The following is a 23,220-nucleotide window of genomic DNA, read 5'->3' on the forward strand; positions in this document are numbered from 1 at the left end:
GTGGAAATGTCTGCTTTATGCATCTCAATTTTGCATGTGTATGATTGTGTTTGAGGATACAGAACTACCCAGAGAATTCTAAAGGTGACTGTAACTCTGTTATATTAAATTAAAAGTGAAGGCTAAGGGTATTATTGTGCACTATAAGTAATTTCAGTAACCCTCTGAGATACTTACTGGATTGAGTAAACTTCAGTTAAAATGTCATTAATTAGCTGGAGATGGGCAATAGCTGTTGCTAGTTTGATTTTTTTTATTTGTATCCTGCTGAATATACTTATTGAAGTGTTGAGCCTCATGTTACAGAAACTACAGATTAACCATTAATTTTGTGTTTCCAGTCAGCCACATCTAATTTGTTTCTTGCAGTTGTTTTTCCTGAATGAATTAATTCCTGTAATATTTGAATAGTGGTGGGAAATGTGAAAGAATCCAATTTCTTATATTTACTTTGTTTTGACTGAAATTTGCTTTATTTATGCTTAATTACTGTAAAAATTACCTATATTTTCATCACCTTTATAGCTCATGTTGCAGAAGAACACTACAGACCTAGATTTATTCTGATCACATACGGCAGCAGAATCTAACTAACTCCAACGCTCAATCTTTACCATTGGCATTGTTTTATTTGATGTCTCATTTGTCTTTATGTAGCATAATTGTTCAAGAAAAATTGCAATGGAAGAGGAAATATGTTTTCCAAGCCATAACATGCGGCTAAACAAAAATAAATATTGTGTAATAAATGGATAACATATCTTAATTGCTCTTGTGAAAGTTTTATTTATAGTCCAACAAATCATTTCCTATTGTTGTTAAAAATGTTTTCTCTGAAGAAGGGTCCTGACCCGAAATGTCAACTTTCCTGCTCCTCTGATGCTGCCTGGCTTGCTGTGTTCCTCCAGCTCCATACTGTGTTATCTCTACTTCGCTTATAAATTTCTCTTTAGTAACTGAAATAAGAAGGAGAGCATCTCTAATGAGGTCAATGCCATAGTATGATTTTAATCTTTATTGTTTTATTTATGGACAGTGAATGCCACAATTCCACTGATAGAATAAAAGTTAGAGTTTGGGATGAAGATGACGATATTAAGTCTCGGGTTAAGCAGCATTTCAAGAAAGAATCAGATGATTTCCTCGGACAAACAATTATTGAAGTACGAACACTGAGCGGTGAGATGGATGTCTGGTACAACTTAGGTACGTGATTATTTATTGATGCCTACTTGTAAAGTACTACAGTGACTTTTTGACTTCTACAGTCATGGTTGAATGGAATAACACAATTAGCCCCTTGAGCGTATTCCATTAATCTAATAGGTCATGGCTAGTCTGTACTTGAACTTCATTTAACTGCATTTGTTTGTTCATTATCCTTTATTACCCATTCCCAACAATAAAAAAAGTTATCTGTCTTAAAAATTTTAATTGACTACAACCTTTTGGGTGAGGGCTCCAGATTCCCAATATTTGATGGAAAAACGTCTTCTGGATTTTATTCCTAAATAGTTCGGCACTAATTTTCTGATTAACCCCACTTAAGTTTATATGATTTTAGACTCCTTATATTTCTGTTTTTTTCTGTTTTCCTTTTTCTCTTATCCCTACATTAGCTACTTTATGCCACAGACTGTAGTTACATTTGTGCCACACAAGTCCTAGACCATGGCCATTTCCAACAAGAGAAATTCTAAACATCACCCCATGGTTTTTAATGGCATTACCATTGCTGAATCCCCCACTATAAACATTCTGGGGGTTATCATTGACCAGAAACTTAGCTGGACTCACCCCGTAAGCACGGTGGCTACAAGAGTAGGTCAGAGACTGGGAACACTGTGGTGAGTAACTCACTTCCTGACTCCCCAAAGCCTGTCCACCATCTACAAGGCTCAAATCAGGAGTGTGTTGGAATATTCTGCCCATGCTTGGATTAGTGCAGTTCCACTAACACTCAAGAAGCTTGACACTATCCAGGACAAAGCAGCCCACTTTATTGACACGACGCAGCTCCAGAAATTTATCACGGTTCCTTAGACAGCACCTTCCTACTACAACCACAGCCGCCTAAAAGGTCAATACATGAGAACACCACCATCTGTAAATTAGCCTCCGAGCCACTTACCATCCTGGCTTCCTTCATTGTCGCTGAATCAAAATGCTGAAACTCCTTCCCTAATGGAACTGTGGGTCTACCTAAAACAAATGGACTGCATTGGTTTAATAAAGCAGCTCACCCCCACCTTCTCAAGGCCAACTATGGATGGGCAATAAATGTTTGCCCAGCCAGTGATGCCCATGTTCACTAAATGAATACTAAAAATAAAAAATTAAAAGCACTATATTCACACTAATATATTAAAACATCAAATTGGAACAAAGTTGGGTCACAGTTAATTATTTTTGCCCACTGTTCTTCGTGAAAACTTAAACACTGAATGTGGGTGTGTTCAACTTTACGTACCCTTACCAGTTTGGGGAAACTCGAGTGGATTGTAAAATTAATGAATCAAAACAATAATGCACTGCATAAGGTATTCAGTTTGACTTCAATGGTACTTAATTTACAGTCTATTTCAATCTATTTAATGGAAATATTCCTTGACAAATTAATCCAAACTATTCACCATCCTTCACTCTATCCAGTTTGATAGTTTTATGTTCATATTATTGCATGGGTCACCATTGAAAATTGAAGGTGACACAGATTAAACTTTGGGGGCGCATGCATGTCAGTTTGAGCTAGATGGTAGCTTTTCCAATGTTTATGTTGTTGAAATAGTCTCTTTTTATCTTTTCTGCTTTCAATCAGGTTACAATGTACATGCACAGCCAACAACCATCACATGCATCTGTGATATTTAAAATTCTATACTTTCAACTTAGCAAAGATTTGTTTCCTGCCTACCTCCTGCATTTATTCCTTCTCTTGACATCAAACATAGTTACACATGGGGTAACAATCCTGGCTATGTCCATATATGGTCCTACATCTTCTTTAAGCTCTCAAGCCTTTATATTCTACTCTTCGGATTTATGTCTGCAGTTGTACAAGACACATTATTCTGTGTGTAATTTAACATTCCTGTTACATTACAGGATATCTTTCAACTCTGAGGAGGAATGCAATTTAATATTTCGCTATCTAACTTAGATGGAGTTAGCAAAAGGCTATAATCTAATTTTGTTTATTCCCTCGGCTAAGAATATTTTCTGAACTCCTCCCACAGATTAGAGTCTTGCAGTTCAGATATCCGTGTCATGTTAAAATTTTCAATTTATTTTAGTTGTACTATCAGAATTTTATTACATCTACGTAAAAGCTTTTTAGCATTTTTGTGACTATAGGCTGTAAATTAATTTCTTAGCCGTTCACCTTCAGTGAATTTGTCATTACTCCACAATAAAAAGCAATTGTAACTTTATTATGGTGGCAATCTCCAACTGTATGCACATCTGCTGGAATGAAATAAAACTTAACAAGTTTTCTTAAACTGCCCATCCAGAACTGGCGTAGACCAAATTGGAACAATTTGCAAATCTTTTTAATTTGCTTGGCATTTCAAATAGAACTCTTTCATGCATCAAATCTGGACTAAGGCAAGACTGAGGATGAACTGGAGGTTTTTTTGTCATATACCAGTGCTTTTGCACTTTTGCATGCATCAGTATATCCATATTTTATGCAAAAAGTGTTTTGAGAACCCAGATGACTTTATATAATTTGACAGATCTATGCAATATCTGAAGTAGGATGTAAGGTCAAGCAATAAAAAATTTGAAAGTAAGTCACAACAAACCATAATAAAAACAAGAAAATTCATTTAGCCTATCACAGTTCAGCTACCCAGACTGACTTGAAATTCCATCCTGTACCCGTATCCAACTGACTCTTAATCATTTCTAAATTTCTGCATCGACCGCTCTGTTCATCCTGTTCATTGATCATTCTTGCATTTGGAAAAACTTTCTGATGTCTGCATTTGTTTATGTCAACTACAAGCATCAAAATCAGAGAGTAATTACAGTAATTTTCACATTTTCATACAAACCTGCAAGCTGCAGAGAGCTACATTACAGCAGTTAAGAATTGTTGATACCCGTTAATCTAAATTGTAGATGCTCCCAATTTTCCTTTAGCAAATGTTGTGGAATAAATATCTGAAAACCCCCAGCTGGACAATCACAGCATACCTGTATTAACGTAGGAGCAAATTACTGCAGATGCTGGAATCTGTACTGAAGACAGCAAATGCTGGAGATCACAGCGGGTCAGACAGCATCCATGGAGAGAGAGCAATCTAACGTTTCGAGTGTGGTTGATTCTTCATCAGAGCTCTGATGAACTTTGATGAAGAGGCATCTAGATTCAAAACGTTAGCTTGCTGTCCCTCCATGGATGCTGTCTGACCCACTGTGATCTCCAGCATTTGTTGTTTTCAGCATATCTATATTAATGTTTATTCACCCGAAATTAACAAGGAAATGGCATTACGAGAAATATTTCACTCATTCAGCAGTGAAGATATTCCAGTGCTTGATTTACAGGTCAAGGAAAAGAGATGCCATAAGACAGCCTACCCTCACTGTGTGGCTTACCAACCAGATTCCCTGATAGCACCCATTGGGTGACCTGATCCTCACTGGCATCTTTCACATTCAGATGGATGAACCTAAAGATGAGCAGTCAGGTACTGGGAACCATAGAGAGGATGAGGTGGATGGGGCACAAACTGAGAGCTAATTTTTAAAGGTGTAATTCAAATAAAAGACACGATGGGAGGTGGTGGTATTGTGGTAACATTCGTGTACCAGCAATTTGGGGGCAGCATTCTCTCTCATTATTTTCTCTGCTCCGCAGACGCCAAGATCCATGACAGTAATAACGCCTTCCAAAAGCAGAAGCCATTGCATTGGCACACCAACTGGCACATGCAGAACCTCTGAGTGGCTTTGAGGCAATGTTGTTCAGAGCTCCAGCCCTGTGCTCTGGAGACATGGGTTCAGATCTGGCCATGAGAGCTATTGGAATGTGAATTCAAGTTATAAGAATCAGAAAATCCCTACAATGTAGAAAGAGGCTATTTGGCCCATTGAATCCTGCATCAACCCTCTGAAGAGCATTCCACCCAGACCCAATCCCCTATCCTATCCCCGTAACCCCACTTTTACCATGGCTGATTCACCTAGCCTGCACATCCCTAGACACTGCGGGGCAATTTACCCTGGCCAATCCACCTAACCTGCACATCTTTGGACTGTGGGAGCACCCAGTGAAAACTCATGCAGACACGGGGAGAATGTGCAAACTCCACACAGTTACCCAAGGATGGAATCAAACCTGGGCCTAATCTTAGTGAATGGTAACCATGAAACTATCATTGTTGCACAGACACACCTGGTTCATGAATATCTTTTGGACAAAGAAATCTGCCATTCTTGCATGGTCTGGCCTATATGTGTTTGCAGGCCCATAGCCTTGTAGTTGATTCATAACTGTCTTCCTAAGTGGTGTAGCAAGCTGCTCAGTTCATGGATAATAAATGCTGGCAATGCTCACCAATAACACTCTCAACCCATGATAGAATAAAGAAAGGAAAGGAGTCCCCCTCTGTCTGCCTTATCAGCTGCACGCTTATTCAGTCAGGCACATTGATGCCACAGGGAGCAGATTGAATCAGAGCTCTCTGTAAGAGGCATCTCAGGTTGGGATGTTTAGTTAGAATCGCTTTACGACAGGACCGTCTGGAGGAATTAATTTAATAAAGGAAATCTGCTTTAACCTATCACCCCAGGTTAATCGGTCACTAACTTTTCTTCTACAATTTGTACTAGCTGCACAGGTATACCAAACAATGATCTTTTCTTATCTATTGTCACATGATAGGTCTCTACTCTTTCTGAAAATTTAAAATTCAGTTCCATTCTGCTCTGAACAAAGCTATACCATTCTACTGTCACTGACATAATTACCTCAACAAAGCTTTTTATATTTTCTTTCATTAATTGCCTTTCAGTCCTTTTTACAATAGGTATAAAATATAAAGCAGCACTTACGATATCTTTGTTATTGACTTACGTTTGCTTTCTATGACAATCAAACCCTAGAGGAAATTGTAATTGCATGCACTGTATATATTTGGATCACACTGGTGCAAACCAGTATTGGCTTTATCCGTGTGTTGTTCCTACTTGCCATCTTGAACATCATTAGCAGCTGCCACTTTAGATACAAGGTTAATATTCTGTTGTTGGTCGAGATGTGAAGTAATTGTTGCCCACATATAGGGGAGAAATCTCATCCTCTGTAAACACATTTTCTGAACACCTCAGTCCCCAGCTCCGGTTTAATGTTAAACAACTTTTTAAGTGAACTTATGATAAACTGGATCGCCACTCATTATTTAAAAATAATTACGATTTTCCTATGAGAAGTGCTAACTGTGTTTGTATCAAGTTCTACAATCAGTCAACAGTTGCAAACCAATTGCTTGCTGCAACTGTTCAATTATACTGGGAGGCAATTTATCTCATTCATCTTTGCTGTTCCTTAGATTGATCTTTCTGTTGTTTGATGAAACTTGTGATTTTATCCAGCAAATGACAATTTGAACACAATAATCGTTAGTGGTATTTTTAGGAACGGACATTGCACGTAGAACTCTTAGCAGTAATGGTGCATGTGAAAGGGATTGGAACGAGGTGGGTGCTGGGCTGGTATTTTAACCTTTTCTTCTCTGATGGCTGGCTGAGTCAACGTTTAACATCCATCCCCATTTGCCGTTGAGAGTGGTGGTGAGCTGCTACCTTGAAACTAGTACAGTCCGCATGCTGTTCAAGAAAGCAGCTCATCACCACCAAAGGCAACAGTGGACAGACAATAAGCAATCAATGACACCCATTTCCCACATTCCACGAGTGAACAAAAAGAAGGCATTTGGATTCAAATGAAACACTATTTTCTTAGGTAACTGATTCTTCCAGCTGTAAGGATCTCATGTGAAATGAGTTTAGCTAAGTGCCACTAAGCTTTGGGTTGCAATATAATGTTTCCTAATTTGGCACTAAACCAATCATTTCAGATAGCATGGAGACAACAAGGTGTAGAGCTGGATGAACACAGCAGGCCAAGCACCATCAGAGAAGCAGGAAAACTGACGTTTCGGGCCTAGACCCTTCTTCAGAAAGAAGAAAGGGTCTAATTCTGAAGAAGGGTCTAGGCCTGAAACATCAGCTTTCCTGCTCCTCTGATGCTGCTTGGCCTGCTGTGTTCATCCAGCTCTACACCTTGTTATCTCAGATTCTCCAGCATCTGCAGTTCCTACTATTCTCTGATTTCAGATAGCATGGCTGCTTTAGGAAGTGGGGTGAGTGATACTGTGTTTACTTATGCACAGAGTTGATATAAGAACGAAGTTAATTATTGTAAATCATGCTAATTAATTAGGGCTGCTTTCCATGCATCATCCACTTTGGCTATCAGCTGTTTATACTGACATCAACAACAACTTGAATCAGTACAGGAAAACATCCCAAGGTGCTTTGCACTGTAGCCACACAAGGAGATTGGCTAGGTCAAAGAGGTAGGTTTTAAGGTGTATCTTACAGGTAGATAAACAATTAGCAAAGAAGAGAAATTAATGGAGAGAATTCCAGGACTCAGGGCCTAACAAGCTGAAGGCAAGGCTGCCAATGTGGAGTGATTAATATCAAAGAAGCATAAAAGGTCAGCAGTGTAGGGTCTTACAGATCTCGTACGATTGAAACTGTTAAAGATATTGAGAAAGTGAGGCCATGGAGGGATGACAAAACAACAGTGAGAATTTAAAATCGTGGAATAGCCAGATCAGAACCAATTTTGATCAGTGAGGATTCAGGAAATGAGTGGATGGGATTTGCTGTGAGTTTAGACATGGGCAACAGCTTATGGAGCGTGGATAATGGGAAGCTGGCTTTGAGAGAGACACAAGTTTGCAAAGTATTTTACTGTTCGATTGTGAATCTCTAAACGTTTGGTCAATGTCACTGGTTGGTAAAAGGTAGAATTTCTCCTGGTGTTCCAGGCACTAGGTCCCCAAAGAAGCTGGAATTTGATATTTTGGTGTCAGATATTTGGGCAGTGCTTCTAGAAATGAGAACACAGTGGAGAGTAGTGAGTGAGAAGCAAAACTGGCTGCAAGACTTGAAAGAAAACAAGAAACAGATATTTACCCAGAATAGCCTCTGAAGTATAGAAGTGGGAATTCATCAAAAGTTGACAGGATGTATTGGCTCTAACTTGGATCCAGCATGGAAGAGTGTAGCCTTTGGATCAGTGTGAAGGCTGTTCAGTTAATTAAAATCCAGATTTGGGGGAGGAATTGCAAGAATATTCAGAGTTAGAAGACATGTGCTTGGGCCAATTAAATAACAATTAACAAATACAAAATTAGAATCAGGACAAGTGAGGTGTAACATTGTTAAAAGAAAAAAAGTCTTTGCAATTAATTGGAGAACGTCTATAAAATGTAAGGAGAAAATAATTTAGGTTTTGTAATGGCAGTCTGTGGCTCAGAAATTAATGATAAGAAAAAAATGGCTGGAGTTAAAAGTTAGTTGGCTGCATTTCATTAAGTATTGGGTCAGAATGTGTTACAGCAGGGCTCTTCAGTTCAAAGAAGAAATTGGCCAGAAAGTTATTGATAACGTGAGCATTTGATGGTGAGGAAACAGGACGTATGGGATCTGAGTGAACAGGGCAAGCAATCATGTCTTTCTTCAGTCAATGAGACTGCAGGATTGAGAAGTAACCATGGAAAGAACTAAGAAGGAACATGGGTTAAAAAGAGTGAATTCACTGTCAAATCAAATGCAAAAGAAGATGCTGCATTTGTTTGCCCATTAATTGCCATGTAAACTGACTACATATGTTAAGGCCAGTATTTAACAGTACAAGGACCCTTTTAATAATGACATTTATGTCCCTTTAATGCCATTTCATCTGTTCAGCCCAGAACAGCAACAGCTGAGACTTTTGTGTCTCATTCCTACACTTAATAAATTATTAATTATGTATGTTTACATATTTTTATTTCTTTCACCTTTTCATTTATTTCTGTCTTTTCTGTCAATCCAATCTCCCTTTCCCTCGATATTTTTGCTGCAACTGGATCTGACTGTGATTCATACTACCTTGTTTCTCAGTTGCTAAAGTTAATTTTGAGTATATGCAAATGAGAATCACAAAATAATTCTTAGCTTGAAACACCAAATTGCAATATGAGTAACTGTTATTATCTGGATGAAAGATAGGGATGAACAGTCTTTAGGGACTTCACTAATGTATCACTTTCATGCTATTTATAAATCATTAACGTCTAAATGAGCACCAAGATATTTTGATGCAGTGTGGAATATCTCAGAATCATGGGCTGCATTTCTTCTTCTCAGAGAAGCGAACTGACAAATCAGCAGTTTCTGGTGCCATTAGAATGAAAATCAGTGTTGAAATTAAAGGCGAGGAGAAAGTGGCCCCATATCATGTGCAGTACACGTGTTTACATGAGGTGAGGCAACATCATACAAATATTGTATTTAATGTTTCATAACTTTTGAAATAGGCGATAATTTTACAAATAGGCTGCAGTGTTTTTTTTTTCACTTTGATTGAACTATATCAGCGGTACCCACTTTGTTTATTTATTTTTTAAAAACTCAATTGTTCCGAAGTTTTTCATCTAGAGCTATTATCTTTCTGTCTTGTTGGCTTTATTTAAGTAAGAACATATAGAACAGTCCAGCATAAGAACAGGCCCTTTGGCCCATCATGTCAGCACCAACTATTATGCCATTCTAAATTATCTGCCTGCACATGGTCTATATTCTTCTATTCTCTGCCTGTTCATATGTCTGTCTAAATGCCTCTGAAATGTTACTACTGTATCTGCTTCTACTACCTCCCCTGGCAGCAAGTTCCAGCGTGTTCCACACTCTGTGCACAAAAAAAAATTGCCCCACACATCTCCTTCAAACTTCTCCCTCTCACCTTAAACCTATGGCCCCTCATATTTGACATTCCCACCCTGGAAAAAAGACTTTGACTATCTACCCTATCCATGCCTCTCATAATTTTATATACTTCTGTCTGGTCACCCCTCAGCCTCTACCCTGTAGTCAAAACAGTTCAAGTGTGTCCAACCTCTCCTTACAGCTAATACACTCCAATCCAGGCAATAGCCTGGTAAACCTCCTCCGCACCCTCTCCAAATACTCCACATCCTTCCTATAAAGTGGTGACCAAAACTGCACTCCAAATATGGCTAACTAAAGTTTTATACAACTGCAACATGACTTGTCAACTTTTATACTCACTGCCTTCCCCGATGAAGGCAAGCATGCTGTATGCTTCCTTTACCACCTTATCTACTTGTATTACCATTTTCAGGGAGCTATGAACTTGCACCGCAACATCTCTCTCTATATCAATGCACTGAAGGATCCTGCCATTTACTGTGTACTTTCCTCTTGCATTTGACCTCACAAAATGCATCACCTCACACTTGTCCAAATTAAACGCCATCTGCAGTTTTTCTGCCCAACTTTCCAGTAGATCGATATCTTGTTGTATCCTTTGACAACCTGCCTCACATTCAACAATTTTTGTATGGCTAGCAAATTTACTAATCAGACCACCTACATTTTCATCCAAACTGTTTATGTAATTTACAAGCAACAGACGCCCAGCACAGATTCTTATGGAACACCACTGGTCATAGACCTGCAATCAGAAAAAACAGCCCTCCACAACTACCCTCTGTCTTCTGTAACCAAACCAATTTTCTATCCAAATTACCATCGTACCCTGGATCCCATGTGAATTAATGATCTGGACCAAGCCACCATGAGGGAGCTTGTCAGATGCTTTAATAAAGGGTAGGAGGTTTAGAAGGTTGAGGAGAAACATTTTCATCCAGAGAGTGGTGGGAATCTGGAACTCACTGCCTGAAAGGGTGGTCAAGGCAAAAAAAAACCTATGACATTTAAGAAATATTTAGGTGTGCACTTGCAGTGCTCAGGCACACAAGGCAATGGGCCAAGTGCTAGAAAATGGGATTAGAATAGTCAGGGGGTTGTTTTGACCAGCACAGACATGATGGGCCAAAAGGCCTTTAACTATGATGTAGATTTCGATGACTCTTAAAGCTGATGAATGGCCTTGTATACTAATCTAATTATTACATAGCATTTTATTGTTCATTAAAACAACTTTTGCTAACATATCACAGCAACACTTTGTCTTTGGTGGTGGAGTATCAGTATATATAGCAATTGATACTCACCTTGAATGCAGTCAGTGGAATTAAATATCTGATGCTGTATATAAGTGGTGACCACCTGAGACAAATCACCATCCTCAGTCTATCTTTCCCGTAGATGATTTGTTCAGTTTTATTTTTCAAAAACAAGTTGAAACATTGGTAACGCATGTTGAAATGAAAGTCGTGCTTGGGCAATGTGAATAGGATAGTTCTGTGGGTCTCTGGTATTGAATATAATTATGTAGAAGGCTGGAAATACAATGCACAGGTTTAATCTCACACTTGTTTTCTCCAGAGCCTATTCACTTACTTAACTGAAACAAAATATAACGGTATTGTGAAAATCCCACAAGTGAAAGGTGATGAAGCATGGAAGGTGTACTTTGAAGACTTCGGTCAAGAGATTGTGGATGAATTTGCAATGCGCTATGGAGTTGAGTCAATTTACCAGGCCATGACGTAAGTAACTCATTTGCAATAATTCTTTGTTTTCAGTTATCCTCGACCCAGGTTGTTTTGATTTTGATTCTTAAAGAATCAGAGGACATGAATTCATATCGTACCATGCAGTTTGAGAATTTGAGTTCAACCTTAAACAGCCTAGAAATATGATGTTTGTATGAATTGATATGTCCATGAAGTTAGAAGGTTGTCATGTAAAGCCAACAGGTTATAGAGTCATAACAGCACAGAAACAGGCCCTTCGGTCCAACTTGTCCATGTCCAGGTTACCTTTTTAAACTGAACTAGTCCCATTTGCCAGCATTTGGCTCATATCCCTGTAAATGTTTCCAATCCATGTGCCTGTCCAACTGTCTTTTAAACATTCTAATTGTACCCGCCCCTACCATTTTCTCTGGCAGCTCGTCATGAACAGGAAGTGACCCTTGCCATCTTCACCTCAGTCCAGCATCTGACCCCAGACCCACGATAACATGGTTAGATCAGAAGTTTCTTCTGTAATGGCAGAGTAGCCCTTCACTAACAGCAAAGCACTACTACGAAGAAAGCAGTAGACCCAGTAACAACTATTTGGGAGAACTAGGCAAGGGCAATAAATGTTGACAGCTGGAGAATAGTTTAATTTTAATCCATAGAATCATAGAATCCCTACAGTGTGGAAGCAGGCCATTCATCCTATCAAGTCCACACTGATCCCCTAACAGCATCCCACCCAGGAACCCCCCCCCCCTTCCCCGCCCCCCCCACTGCCACTACCCTATATTTCCCATGGCCAATCCACCCAACCTGCACATCTTTGGAGTGTGGGAGAAAACAGGAGCAGCTGGAGGAAACCCACACAGACAGTGAGGAAATATTCAAACTCCAGACAGACAGTTGCCCGAGGCTGGAATTGAACCTAGGTCCCTGCCGCTAGTGTAGGAAGTAGCAGTGAAGTGAAGTAGCAGTGCCAACCACTGTGCCACCTGGAGATGTGATCATTACACATTTCTTTGATTGTTCAAACACAAGTTAATAGATTCCTTGAAATAATTTGTACGTAAAAGCGAAGAGATTTTAAATTTGGTATAATTTTATAACCTGTGAAAACTTGGCGTACCATTTGTTACTTTAAAAAAATCTATTCTGACATTCTTAAGAAGTCAAAAAGATGTGTTTGTTGCAGTCAAATACACCAGCTGTCACTTTGCTTGGCATTGCCATATCAATGAAATCTATTTGAATTATTTTTAGCCCATCACTAAAGAGACTTTAAAAAATATAGACTTTCTAACTTTCTATTTTCTAATCAAATATCTTTTTTTAAAGACACACTATATATATCTTATTGGTCCCTATAGGAAAATTCATAACTAATTAGGATGCAAAGCTTTAGGTATAATTATTCTTTTTTTGCTTCGACGTTTTCCTTGTATTAGGAAAATTTAATTAACACAATTTTGTTGATTTTGCATTTTGTTCTCAGCTTTCTTGTTTTCTGTTTTTAAGTGGGCATATTTTTTACTTCCTTTCTATTAAATAGCACATGAATACACAATGCTACGAATTAGATTTACTAAAGACAAAATTTAAAGATAAATCCAAGCTAGTTCTTGTGGTCTGTGGACTAGCTCTGGCCCTTTCCTCCATTGAGGCCTTTATTACTGTCTCAGTCCCACTCTTTCCTACCACCAACACCCAATCTCAAGTAGAGTTGCTGACTCACCTAGATTGCCCTACAATATCCAAGAATTAAAGTTTGATCTCCTGGACACTAATTCGAGCAAAGTTCAGGAGACAAATAAAAGCGACACTGAAAACAATATCAGATCCTTTCAGTCTCGAGCACTTTCTTTGATTGGTTGGAAAAATATTACAGATGAGGAGAAAAGGCTTTTGACTGGGAGCAATATTTGGAAGTGGAATTTGTGATAAAATCTCCAAGAATATGTCTAATCAGAGCTGGCAACCTTATTCCCAAATATAAACATTTGATTCCATTCCTTGGTTTGAAAGTATTTTGCAGGAGGCAGGAAACATGGGTATGTTTTGTTTGGGTCAGAAAATACTCTCCAAAGGAAATCTGATTCCAGTCAAATATTCACATGGGTGAGCCCTTAATTGGCATGGAGATGAATTCAATGAAGGATCATTAGTTTGAAGGGCCAATCAAAACCCTCAGAGAATCTTGCTTTGCAAGATGAGGGAGGGCACCTCAAACGAAAGGGACCCACTCAAGTCACTTCTTGGAATCCAACAAAAAAGTCGCCAAGTTGCAGGACCCGTTAACAGAGTAGTCTATGTAATATGCCCCAGCCAGGCTATCCTGGAGGACTTGAACACTTCCTAGGAATTCTGAACCCCCCAGAGCCAGTCCAGTATCTACAAGTCAGGAGATTGATGGGATACTCTCCACTTTCCAGCATGCATGAAGCTGTAACAACACTCAAGAAGTTCAAGTGACCATTCAAGACTAAGCAGCCTGCTTGATTGACACCCTGTCCAGCAGCTTCAGCATTCATTCCCTCCATCATTGACTGATGGGGACGGCACGGTGGCACAGTGGTTAGCACTGCTGCCTCACAGCGCCAGGGACGCAGGTTCGATTCCAGCCTCGGGCAACTGTCTGTGTGGAGTTTGCACATTCTCCCCGTGTCTGCGTGGGTTTCCTCCGGGTGCTCCGGTTTCCTCCCACAGTCCAAAGATGTGCAGGTTAGGTGGATTGGCCATTCTAAATTACCCTGTAGTGTTCAGGGAGGTGTAGATTAGGTGGGTTGTAGGGAGATGTGTCTGGGTGGGATGCTGTGAGGTTCGGTGTGGACTTGTTGGGCCGAAGGGCTTGTTTCCACACTGTAGGGATTCTATGATCAGTAGCAGCATTGTGTACCATGTACAGGATGCACTGCAATGTCTCACCAAGGCCCCTGGAATAGGACCTTGCAAGCCTGCAACCTTTATTACCTAGAGGGACAAGGGCAGGAGTTACATGGGCACCGTGAATCTATGACTCTAAGTCACAGAACATCTTGAGTTGGAAATATATTGCCATTCCTTCATTGCTACTGGATCAAAATCCTGAAACTTCCTCCTTAACAGCACTGGGGATGATGCTATACCACAAGGTCTGCGGTATATTTTTTTCTTTTACTCATGGAATGTGGGCATTGCTGGCTGGCCCAGCATTTATTGCCAGTCTCTAGTTGCCCCCTTGAGAAGGTGGTGATGAGCTGCCTTGTTAAACCACTGCAGTCCACATGCTGTGGGTTGATCCACAGTGCTCTTAGAGAGGGAATTCCATGATGTTGACCCTGTAACAATGAAGGAATGGCAATATATTTTCCAAATCAGGATGGTGAGTGGCTTGGACGAAAACTTGCATGGGGTGGTGTTTCCATGTATTTGCTGCCCTTGTCCTTCTAAGTGGAAGTGGTGATGGATTTGGAAGGTGCTGGGTGAATTTCTGCAGTGCATGTTGTAGACAGTACACGTGGCTGCTACTGACCATTAGTGGTGGAGGAAATGGATGCTTGTGGATGTGATACCCATCAAGCAGGCTGCTTTGCCCTGAACGGTACATAGAACATAGAACAATACAGCTCTGGAACGGACCCTTCAGCCTACAATGTTGTGCTGAATGTGATGCCAAATTAAACTAGTCCCTTCTGCCTGCCCTTGGTACAATCTTGCATATTTGTGTGATTATCTAAAACTCCCGATCGTATCTATCTCCACCAACACCCCGGCAGCACATTCCAGACTTCTACCACTCTCTGTGTCTAAAAAGACTTGCCCTTCACATCTGCTTTGAATTTTCCCCCTCTCATCTTAAATGCATGCCCTCTAGTTTTGGATATTTCAACTCTGGGAAAAAGATTCTGACTGTCAACCCTATCAATGCATCTTATAATTTTATAGACTTCTATCAGGTCTCCCCTCAGCCCCTGAGAAAACAACCTGTGTTCTTCTAGCCTCTCCCTGTAGTTCATACCTTCTAATCCAGGCAGCATCCTGGTAAGCCTCTTCTGTACCCTCCCCAAACCCTCTACATCCTTCCTGTAATGTGGCAACCAGAACTGAATGCTCACCCATCTACGTTCTCATATGGTGTCAAGCTTCTTGAGTGTTGTTGGAGCTACACTGATCCAGGCAAGTGGGGAATATCCCATCACACTCCTGACTTGTGCCTTGTGGAGGTAGTCAGGCTTTAGGGAGTCAGGAGGTGAGTTACCTGCCGCAATATTCCTAACTTCTAACCCTACTCTTGTAGCCATTATGTTTATGCGGCAAGTCCACTTGAGTTTCTGGTTAATGGTAACTCCAGCGATGCTGAGTGTGCGGGATTGAATGATGATTACACCATTAAATGACAAGGAGCGATGGATAGATTGTTTCTTATTGCACATCATTGCCTGGTGTTTATGTGGCGCGATTGGTACTTGCCATTTGTCAGCCTAAGCCTGGATATTGCCTCAGTATCTGAGGAGTCATGAATGGGCTGAACCTTGTACAATCATCGGCGAACATCCCCACTTCTGACCTTATAATGGAGAGAAGCAACTGAGGATGGTAGGGCCTAGGATACTACCGTGGGGAACTCCTGGTGAGATAGAATAGAGTAGCAATTTATTGTCATGTGTTTTTTACAAAAACAAATAGTGAAACGTTTTATAAGTCGCCATACCACAGTGCCTAAATTAATAACAGAATTCACGAAGAAGAAGAAAAATGAAGTAAAAGTTCATCACAGTTCAATTAACGGCTCCTGGGTTTGGGGTACGCTGGAAAACCTAGGCCGAGACCACCTTGCTACGCTGAGTCGAGACCTCCATGCCGGGAGTAGACCTCCACAATGGAACCAGAACACTACTCAAGGCCGACACCACCCCTCTTGGACAAGCCTGCCACACTGGGAGCCCGCTCCACCAGGCACCAGGCCTTTACCACCATTCCAGGCCATTGGAAGCCTCCGCATTGCTGAGCCTGGCCTGGGAGAAGTCATTAAAAGACGGTAAGGTACTGTGATTAATAGAAACATTTAAAAAAAGGCAGAAAAAGAAAAAAATGTACAGTGGACGGAGTAGAGGAGCCCCAGGCTCCTGGGCTGAGAAACTTACATATTGTGCTGCTATTCTGCCGCCATCTTGAAAGAAAAGAGATGTCCTAGAGCTGAGATGACTGACCTCCAACGACCACAATCATCTTCCTATGTGACAGGTCTGACTCCAAGCAGCAGAAAGTTTACCGCCTGATACCTGTTGATTGCTGTTTAACTGAACCTGCCTTCCTCTCGGGCCCTGAAGGATTATCTCCCTCCTTAACATCCAGCATCAGGTACAGCATTCTCCAACTATCAGAAATTGTCCCAGTATTATAAGGCCCCTTATGCCTTTGTTCCTGCCATCAGGAGACGACATAAAATCAGCTTCTCATCTTTCACGGAGGTCCTCCCCAGTTGTGCATATCTGTCTGCCCTCATAAGGAAAACACTTAAAGGGCCTCAATTTCAATACAAAGGACCATGTTGTCAGAAGTGTTGCAATCTGCCTTGATGGTGTTTCAATTTTCCATATGCCTTGGGTGGGTTAGCTCGGTGGGCTGGAAGGCTGGTTTGCAATACAGAGTGATGCTAACGGAGTGGGTTCAATTCCTGCACCAGCTGAGGTTACCATGAAAGACTCTCCTTCTCAACCTCTCTCCGCGTCAGAAGTGTGGTAACACTCTGGTTAAACCACCAGCAATCATCTCACTATATTGAGAGAGCAACCCTATGGTCCTCCGGGATGATGGCATCTTTACTTTAGGTTTAAACTGAGGTGACTTGTGGGAATGTAGAGCTGACAGTTTGCCTGGATGTTTGGGTACTTGAGTTATCTAAAAGCAGGATTTATTTATTTCAAAATAAGATTGATGATAAAAAGAATAATTGTTATTAAGTGAGCTTGAGGGAAGCAGCAGTAAATTTGCTGAAAATTTGCATGGAATTTCTTTTGAAGGTCAATCACACAAGGTCAGACATTCATTGATGGAAGCTTCATCTTGTGATCTTCTACCAGTTCAGTCAGTTTATTACCAATATTTTTAAAAATAATAAAGAAGTATTCAAAAAAATGGAAAATAAACCATTTTATTTCAAATATAAAATACACTGAGTGGGCACATGAGCTGGGATTGTGTTGTGTATCAAAAGTAAGAAATTGTGTTTGTTCATATTTAAACATAACGATCATCCTTAAATCCCTAATGGATCAATAACCTCAACTGCTTGACACCAGCTGTAGCTTATAAATCATCTTTAACATATAGCAATAATTATATCATAAAGCTGGGCTGGATTTAAACCTAGATTTTCTGGTGTTACAACTTAGAAATTCCAGATTTAAATCATTGACTTCCCTAGGACAACTGATCTAGCGTTGCATTTGGAATTGCTGGTAATTGTAGATATTTTCTACTCAACCTTTTCGGAGATGTTATTACACACCTCACCTCTGCAGTAGGTAAGGCTTAAACCCTGGTCTCCTAGCTCAAAGGAAGGGACACTACCACTCCAGCACAAGAGTCCTTATTCCTCTGTTAATTGTAAATCTCTGGGTTCTAATTCTACTCATCTGGTGAGTATTATTGAATTCATTTGTGCTCACTGTAGAATCTCAGGAAGGTCTTATGGTAGTGTCCCAACCTCTGAGCCAGCAGAATCAAGCCCAGAGGATTCTGGAGAAAGGGCTGGCAGCATCCGTGGAGAGAGAAATAGAGTTGTTGTTTCGAGTCCAGTGACTTTCCTTCAGAATCAAGCTATTTCTTTGCACAAAAGCTCATGGTGTAAAAGGGTGAAGCCATTCTATATTGAGCAGCCTCAGTGTGGCTTGTTGTTGCTAACTCTGCTTGATGGTGAAACCTGACCTAACCAACAATCCTGCCCAGACAAGGCAGTGACACTGACATCAGCAACCCAAACCAAAGCTGCTAAACAGGTCCCAAATCAAAAGGGAGCTCAACTCCAAAGGCCACACTTTATGATTGTGTTCTTGTCCCAGGCAAGCATTTGGTGAAAAACTGTCAAATGTGAGCGTTCTCCTCATTGTGATGAAAAGTTGGTGACCTGATGGTACATGAGCTGGAGTGCTGTAGCTCCTTCTATGTTTTAAATGTGAATCTTGGTGGATGCGTGAGAGGCAGTGCCGCTATATGGTGCAACCCGTGCTATTGGTAGCTGCAACGGAGCAACAGACATTGGCTGTAGATGTGGCAAATGACGATGATGCTGGGCACCCGTCCTCCTGTGTTGCAGCACTGTAGAGTATGTAACCTCGCCGTGCGACCTTTCATTCACAGGAGCATGAAGCATCAAGTAGACAAAGACACGTTTCCTGGCAGATCATAGCAGATTATTTATCGTCTTGCCAAACTGGAGCCAGGGTTCCCTCGAGCCACCTATGGGCACTGATCTCTGCAGTCACTGCTGTCTAGTTTGCCTTCACTGGTCGAGGTAACCTCTTGCAGTCACCTCTAGAGAAGCGAATTTCCCTTCCCTCCTGTACTTCAGGAGAACATCTCGGGAGGCCTTGCTAAAGTGTGGTGCTGCTTTTTGCCTGGTCTCTGACACTTCCAGTCCTGGGTGGGGGTGTTGAGGAGAGACTGAGCAATGCTGCTGGGTTGTGGAGATTGAGGTGCTTTTTAAGTATGGTATCCAAGACATGAGAGCAACAGAAAGCTCCGACAAGTTTCAAAGCTTCCTGCCCATGAAGTTGGACATTTTAAATGTGTAATGAGCTAAGAAGAACTTAATTCTTAAATTAAGAAAACTCAAGTTTTCTTTTGAGCCCACCATGACACCTAGCCTGAAAAAGGGAAAATTCCACCTGACTTAAATAAAAGCTCAAAATGGCACATCAGTTTCTGTCCCCACTGATGCTGCCAGAGCTACTGAGATTTGGCACTTTCCATCTTTATTTCTCCCCTTCTCCGTCCGACTCTGAGTTTCAACGTTTTCTAATGACGAGGAGCTGGTTAATCCCCGGAATCTTCTTAGAAGATGTGCACCAATTGAGACAAGCTTGGCTTTTAGCTTTGATATTTTATGCCCTTCTGTCACTCGCTGCCTTTTTCATCCCTGAATAAATACTGCTAAGGTATTAGAAGCAGAAAGGGAGAGGAATCAGTAAGCGAGACTGTGGCCCAGTCAGTCTCTTTGAGAAAGAGATAATAAGAACATTTGGCAGGGAGGTGACAGCAGTTGTTCGGGTTAATCCTCAGCTTGATCAGTGCATTTTGCAGAGATGATCATGCAGAGTTTGATCTCTGACACTGTTTCTTCAACATGCCTGTGGACATCATAAAAGTGACAGGCTTCTCATGGCTGGGAGGTGGGACATTCTGCTAATCTTAGCGTAAGTGCTTCGCCCTATAGGTAATGGTGAACAATTCTACTTTGCCACTTTCTTTCCCTTCCCGCCCTCCCTCTCCATCAATCCCTGGTCACATGGGAAATTTTCAATTAATAAATTAACCAGCAGAAAATAAAATGCTCTTTGTGTTAATTGATATTTGATGCTGTGAAATGTTCTAACACCAAATTAAATTTTTTTTTTGCAATGAACAATGGGAGTGAAAATTACGTCTGTGTTTCATTCACACGTACTGTCTAAGGGGTATGATATTTAGTAATTGATTCATTCTGAATGTCTGCAAGGTACAAGTACAGCAGTGTACAACAGTGAAGATTTGGAAATGCAGGCAAATTTACGCATCAGTTAGGTGAAGACAGCAAAGATAGGGTTGAGTTCGGGTAACCATGCATCTAATGTGATGTTCTCGACTAAAAGTATAAAAATAAAGTTCTAACTGTTCCTTCTGTAGGCATTTCTCCTGTCTGTCGTCCAAATACATGTGCCCAGGCGTTCCTGCTGTAATGAGCACTTTGTTGGCCAATATTAATGCATATTTTGCACATACTACAGCTTCAACAAACGTTTCAGCCTCAGATCGATTTGCTGCTTCAAACTTTGGAGTAAGTACCGTATTAATTTGCATCTTTACATGGAAGTCTTGTTTGCAAATTAATAAAGCATTCAGATAATATATGAAAGTGCAATGGGTGTATGAAAATAAACCAAAGAAGAAGCTTGCTCCAGATTAAAATCCATTTGTTTCCTTTAAACTGTCTAGCTCTATTGAGCAATACATTTTGAAATTTAGCCTCTGGAAAATCTTCTTGAAACATTTCAAAGTCCTTTATTAAAACTAAATATCATATTTGCTTTATAAATTTTGCTGAGCAACTAAGTTGAGTCTGCAATTTTTTCCATATAGACCTCCATACCCTACACAACTCTGCTTTACCCTGGCTAAATGCAAAATGAGGCGAGCTACATAATGCAAGGTTTATACACATCCCTGAAAGGATGAGTTTAACCCTATTGTCAGGCCCACAGCAAGATGGGTGATCTTAACTACCATGCAATCATAGAATCACATAGAATCAGGCCATTCGGCCCTTCAAATCCACCCCAGCCCTCTGAAGATCATTCCACCCAGACCCATGCCCCTACCCTATCCTTGTAACCCTACATCTCCCATAGCCAATCCACCCTAACCTGCACATCTTTGGGAAGAAACCAGAGCTCACAGGAAATCTGCACAGACACTGGGAAAATGGGCAAACTCCAAACAGACAGTCACCTGAGGGTGGAATTGAACCCTGGCACTGTGAGGCAGCAGTGCTAACCACTGAGCCATCGTGCTGCCCTATCCTCTGTAACAGCCTAGCAAGCCACCTATTCCAAGGCCAGTTACAAGTTGGCAACAAATTTTGGTGTTTCCAGTGATAACCAGATTCCATGAAAAAGAGACATCTGGTTTACACTGGAGTCAATGTGAAATTGCAGGTTATAGTGTTCACTTAATGCCCTTTATTCACATGACCCAGAATCTCCATGGAGACACTAGCTGCTGTGTGCCACTGCAATTCATCTGTCTGGTCTGCTTGCTGTGCTCATTCATCACTTTTAGTTATTTTGATGATGATCCTAAACTTATGTTCTCAAGTTACTGACTCATTGACAGGGCGGTGAATTTCCATATTCACCACATCATCTATCATCATTTTCGACATGTAATCAGATTTTCTCATTAACTAGTCTCCTTTAAAGCAAAGAGCCCCATTTGTTCATATCTTTCCTCGTAACTAAATCTCTTCAATGAATAATTGAATATAAACAATTTCTTGCTGCAAGTAACCTTGTGTTTGGAGCTTAAATGACATGATACCCAATTAGGTAGAAAACACTTGACTGAATATTTGCTTAACAAATTAAATGTTGAAAATTAACAGTCTGAAATAGCGCACAGATTTTCATAATCCTATTATAATGTCTCAAATACTTAAATACCAAAACTGTTTAAAATGTATAAATATCACAAATCTATTAAATTGTTCAAACGTATCTATTAGCAGGTGGTTCACTATAAACATATTTCACAGCAACATGCATTCATTACGCTGCTTTCAGCATAAGTGTATTAACCTCCTAAATAAAATAACTTAGAAAATAATGTATTTTACATACTGTTTCATGAAATCACTGACTATTCATTAACCATACTGAGGCAAAGTGAGAGAAAGCTGATTCATAATGTGCGCGATAAATTTAACTTTTTTTTAGAACTGTGTGACGTGTTGTTTTTCTACCAAAATCTCATTAAGCCCCTTCCAATTCCTGAAGACCTGAGTATCCCAGCTAAAAATATGATAGGTTCTTAGGAATTAATTAAATTGTGAAAATGAACTGTGCATGTTCCTAAGAGTTTGGGCTGATTGCCTTAGCAAAATTCATATTATCTGTCAATTACCTGCAACATTACAGAAGAATGTTCTTAATCAATTACGCTGACACTCTTATTCATCACGATAGCACAGTATTAAAATCGATTTCTTTGTGTGTGGAGAGAGAAGTTTTCTAAAACCAAGTCCAATTATGCATTCATATGCTGCTGATTTTATCGTCATCTCTCCCTCTGAAATAAAAACATTTCAAAGTGTATGTTGACTCTCATTAAAATGCTGGCACTTCATTGGCAATATCAATTTACCACGATATAAGAAATGAAGTGATATTTGTGAGAAGGCAACTTATACCACCTGCAGTTGTCTATAATTTTATTACGATGTTCCTATGAATATTTGTGGTTAAAGAATTAAAAATTAGAGTTTCAGGAATGTTTCCCAAAGACTTACAAAAGCTTATATTTTATTTATTTCACAGAGAGAGAAATTTATAAAGCTGCTGGATCAGTTGCACAACTCACTGAGGATTGACCTTTCTAAATATAGGGTATGTACGAACAATATGTAACAGTGATATATTCTCAAACAGGGAACTGAGTTCTCCTTCATTTCAAAGTTCTTCCCACACATCTTCCCATCCTACTGTATTTATGACTGATGAAATAAAACCTAAACCTTTAGATGTAATGAAAG

General features: G+C 40.2%; 1 protein-coding gene across 4 annotated transcripts in view; it reads left to right on the forward strand.

The window, feature by feature from the left end:
• LOC109926673 (protein unc-13 homolog C-like) overlaps window positions 1-23,220 on the forward strand; it is a 537,669-nt gene that overhangs the window by 345,011 nt on the left and 169,438 nt on the right. For all 4 annotated transcript variants that reach the window (XM_048616076.1, XM_048616075.1, XM_048616074.1 and 1 more), the window contains 5 exons: window positions 1,037-1,206; window positions 9,436-9,551; window positions 11,599-11,762; window positions 20,601-20,751; window positions 23,006-23,074. In XM_048616076.1, the coding sequence (XP_048472033.1) occupies window positions 1,037-1,206; window positions 9,436-9,551; window positions 11,599-11,762; window positions 20,601-20,751; window positions 23,006-23,074 (670 nt within the window). The remainder of the gene's footprint in view (window positions 1-1,036; window positions 1,207-9,435; window positions 9,552-11,598; window positions 11,763-20,600; window positions 20,752-23,005; window positions 23,075-23,220) is intronic.

This window comes from Rhincodon typus, chromosome 33, assembly GCF_021869965.1.
Source record: "Rhincodon typus isolate 14 chromosome 33, sRhiTyp1.1, whole genome shotgun sequence".
Lineage (NCBI taxonomy): Eukaryota > Metazoa > Chordata > Chondrichthyes > Orectolobiformes > Rhincodontidae > Rhincodon > Rhincodon typus.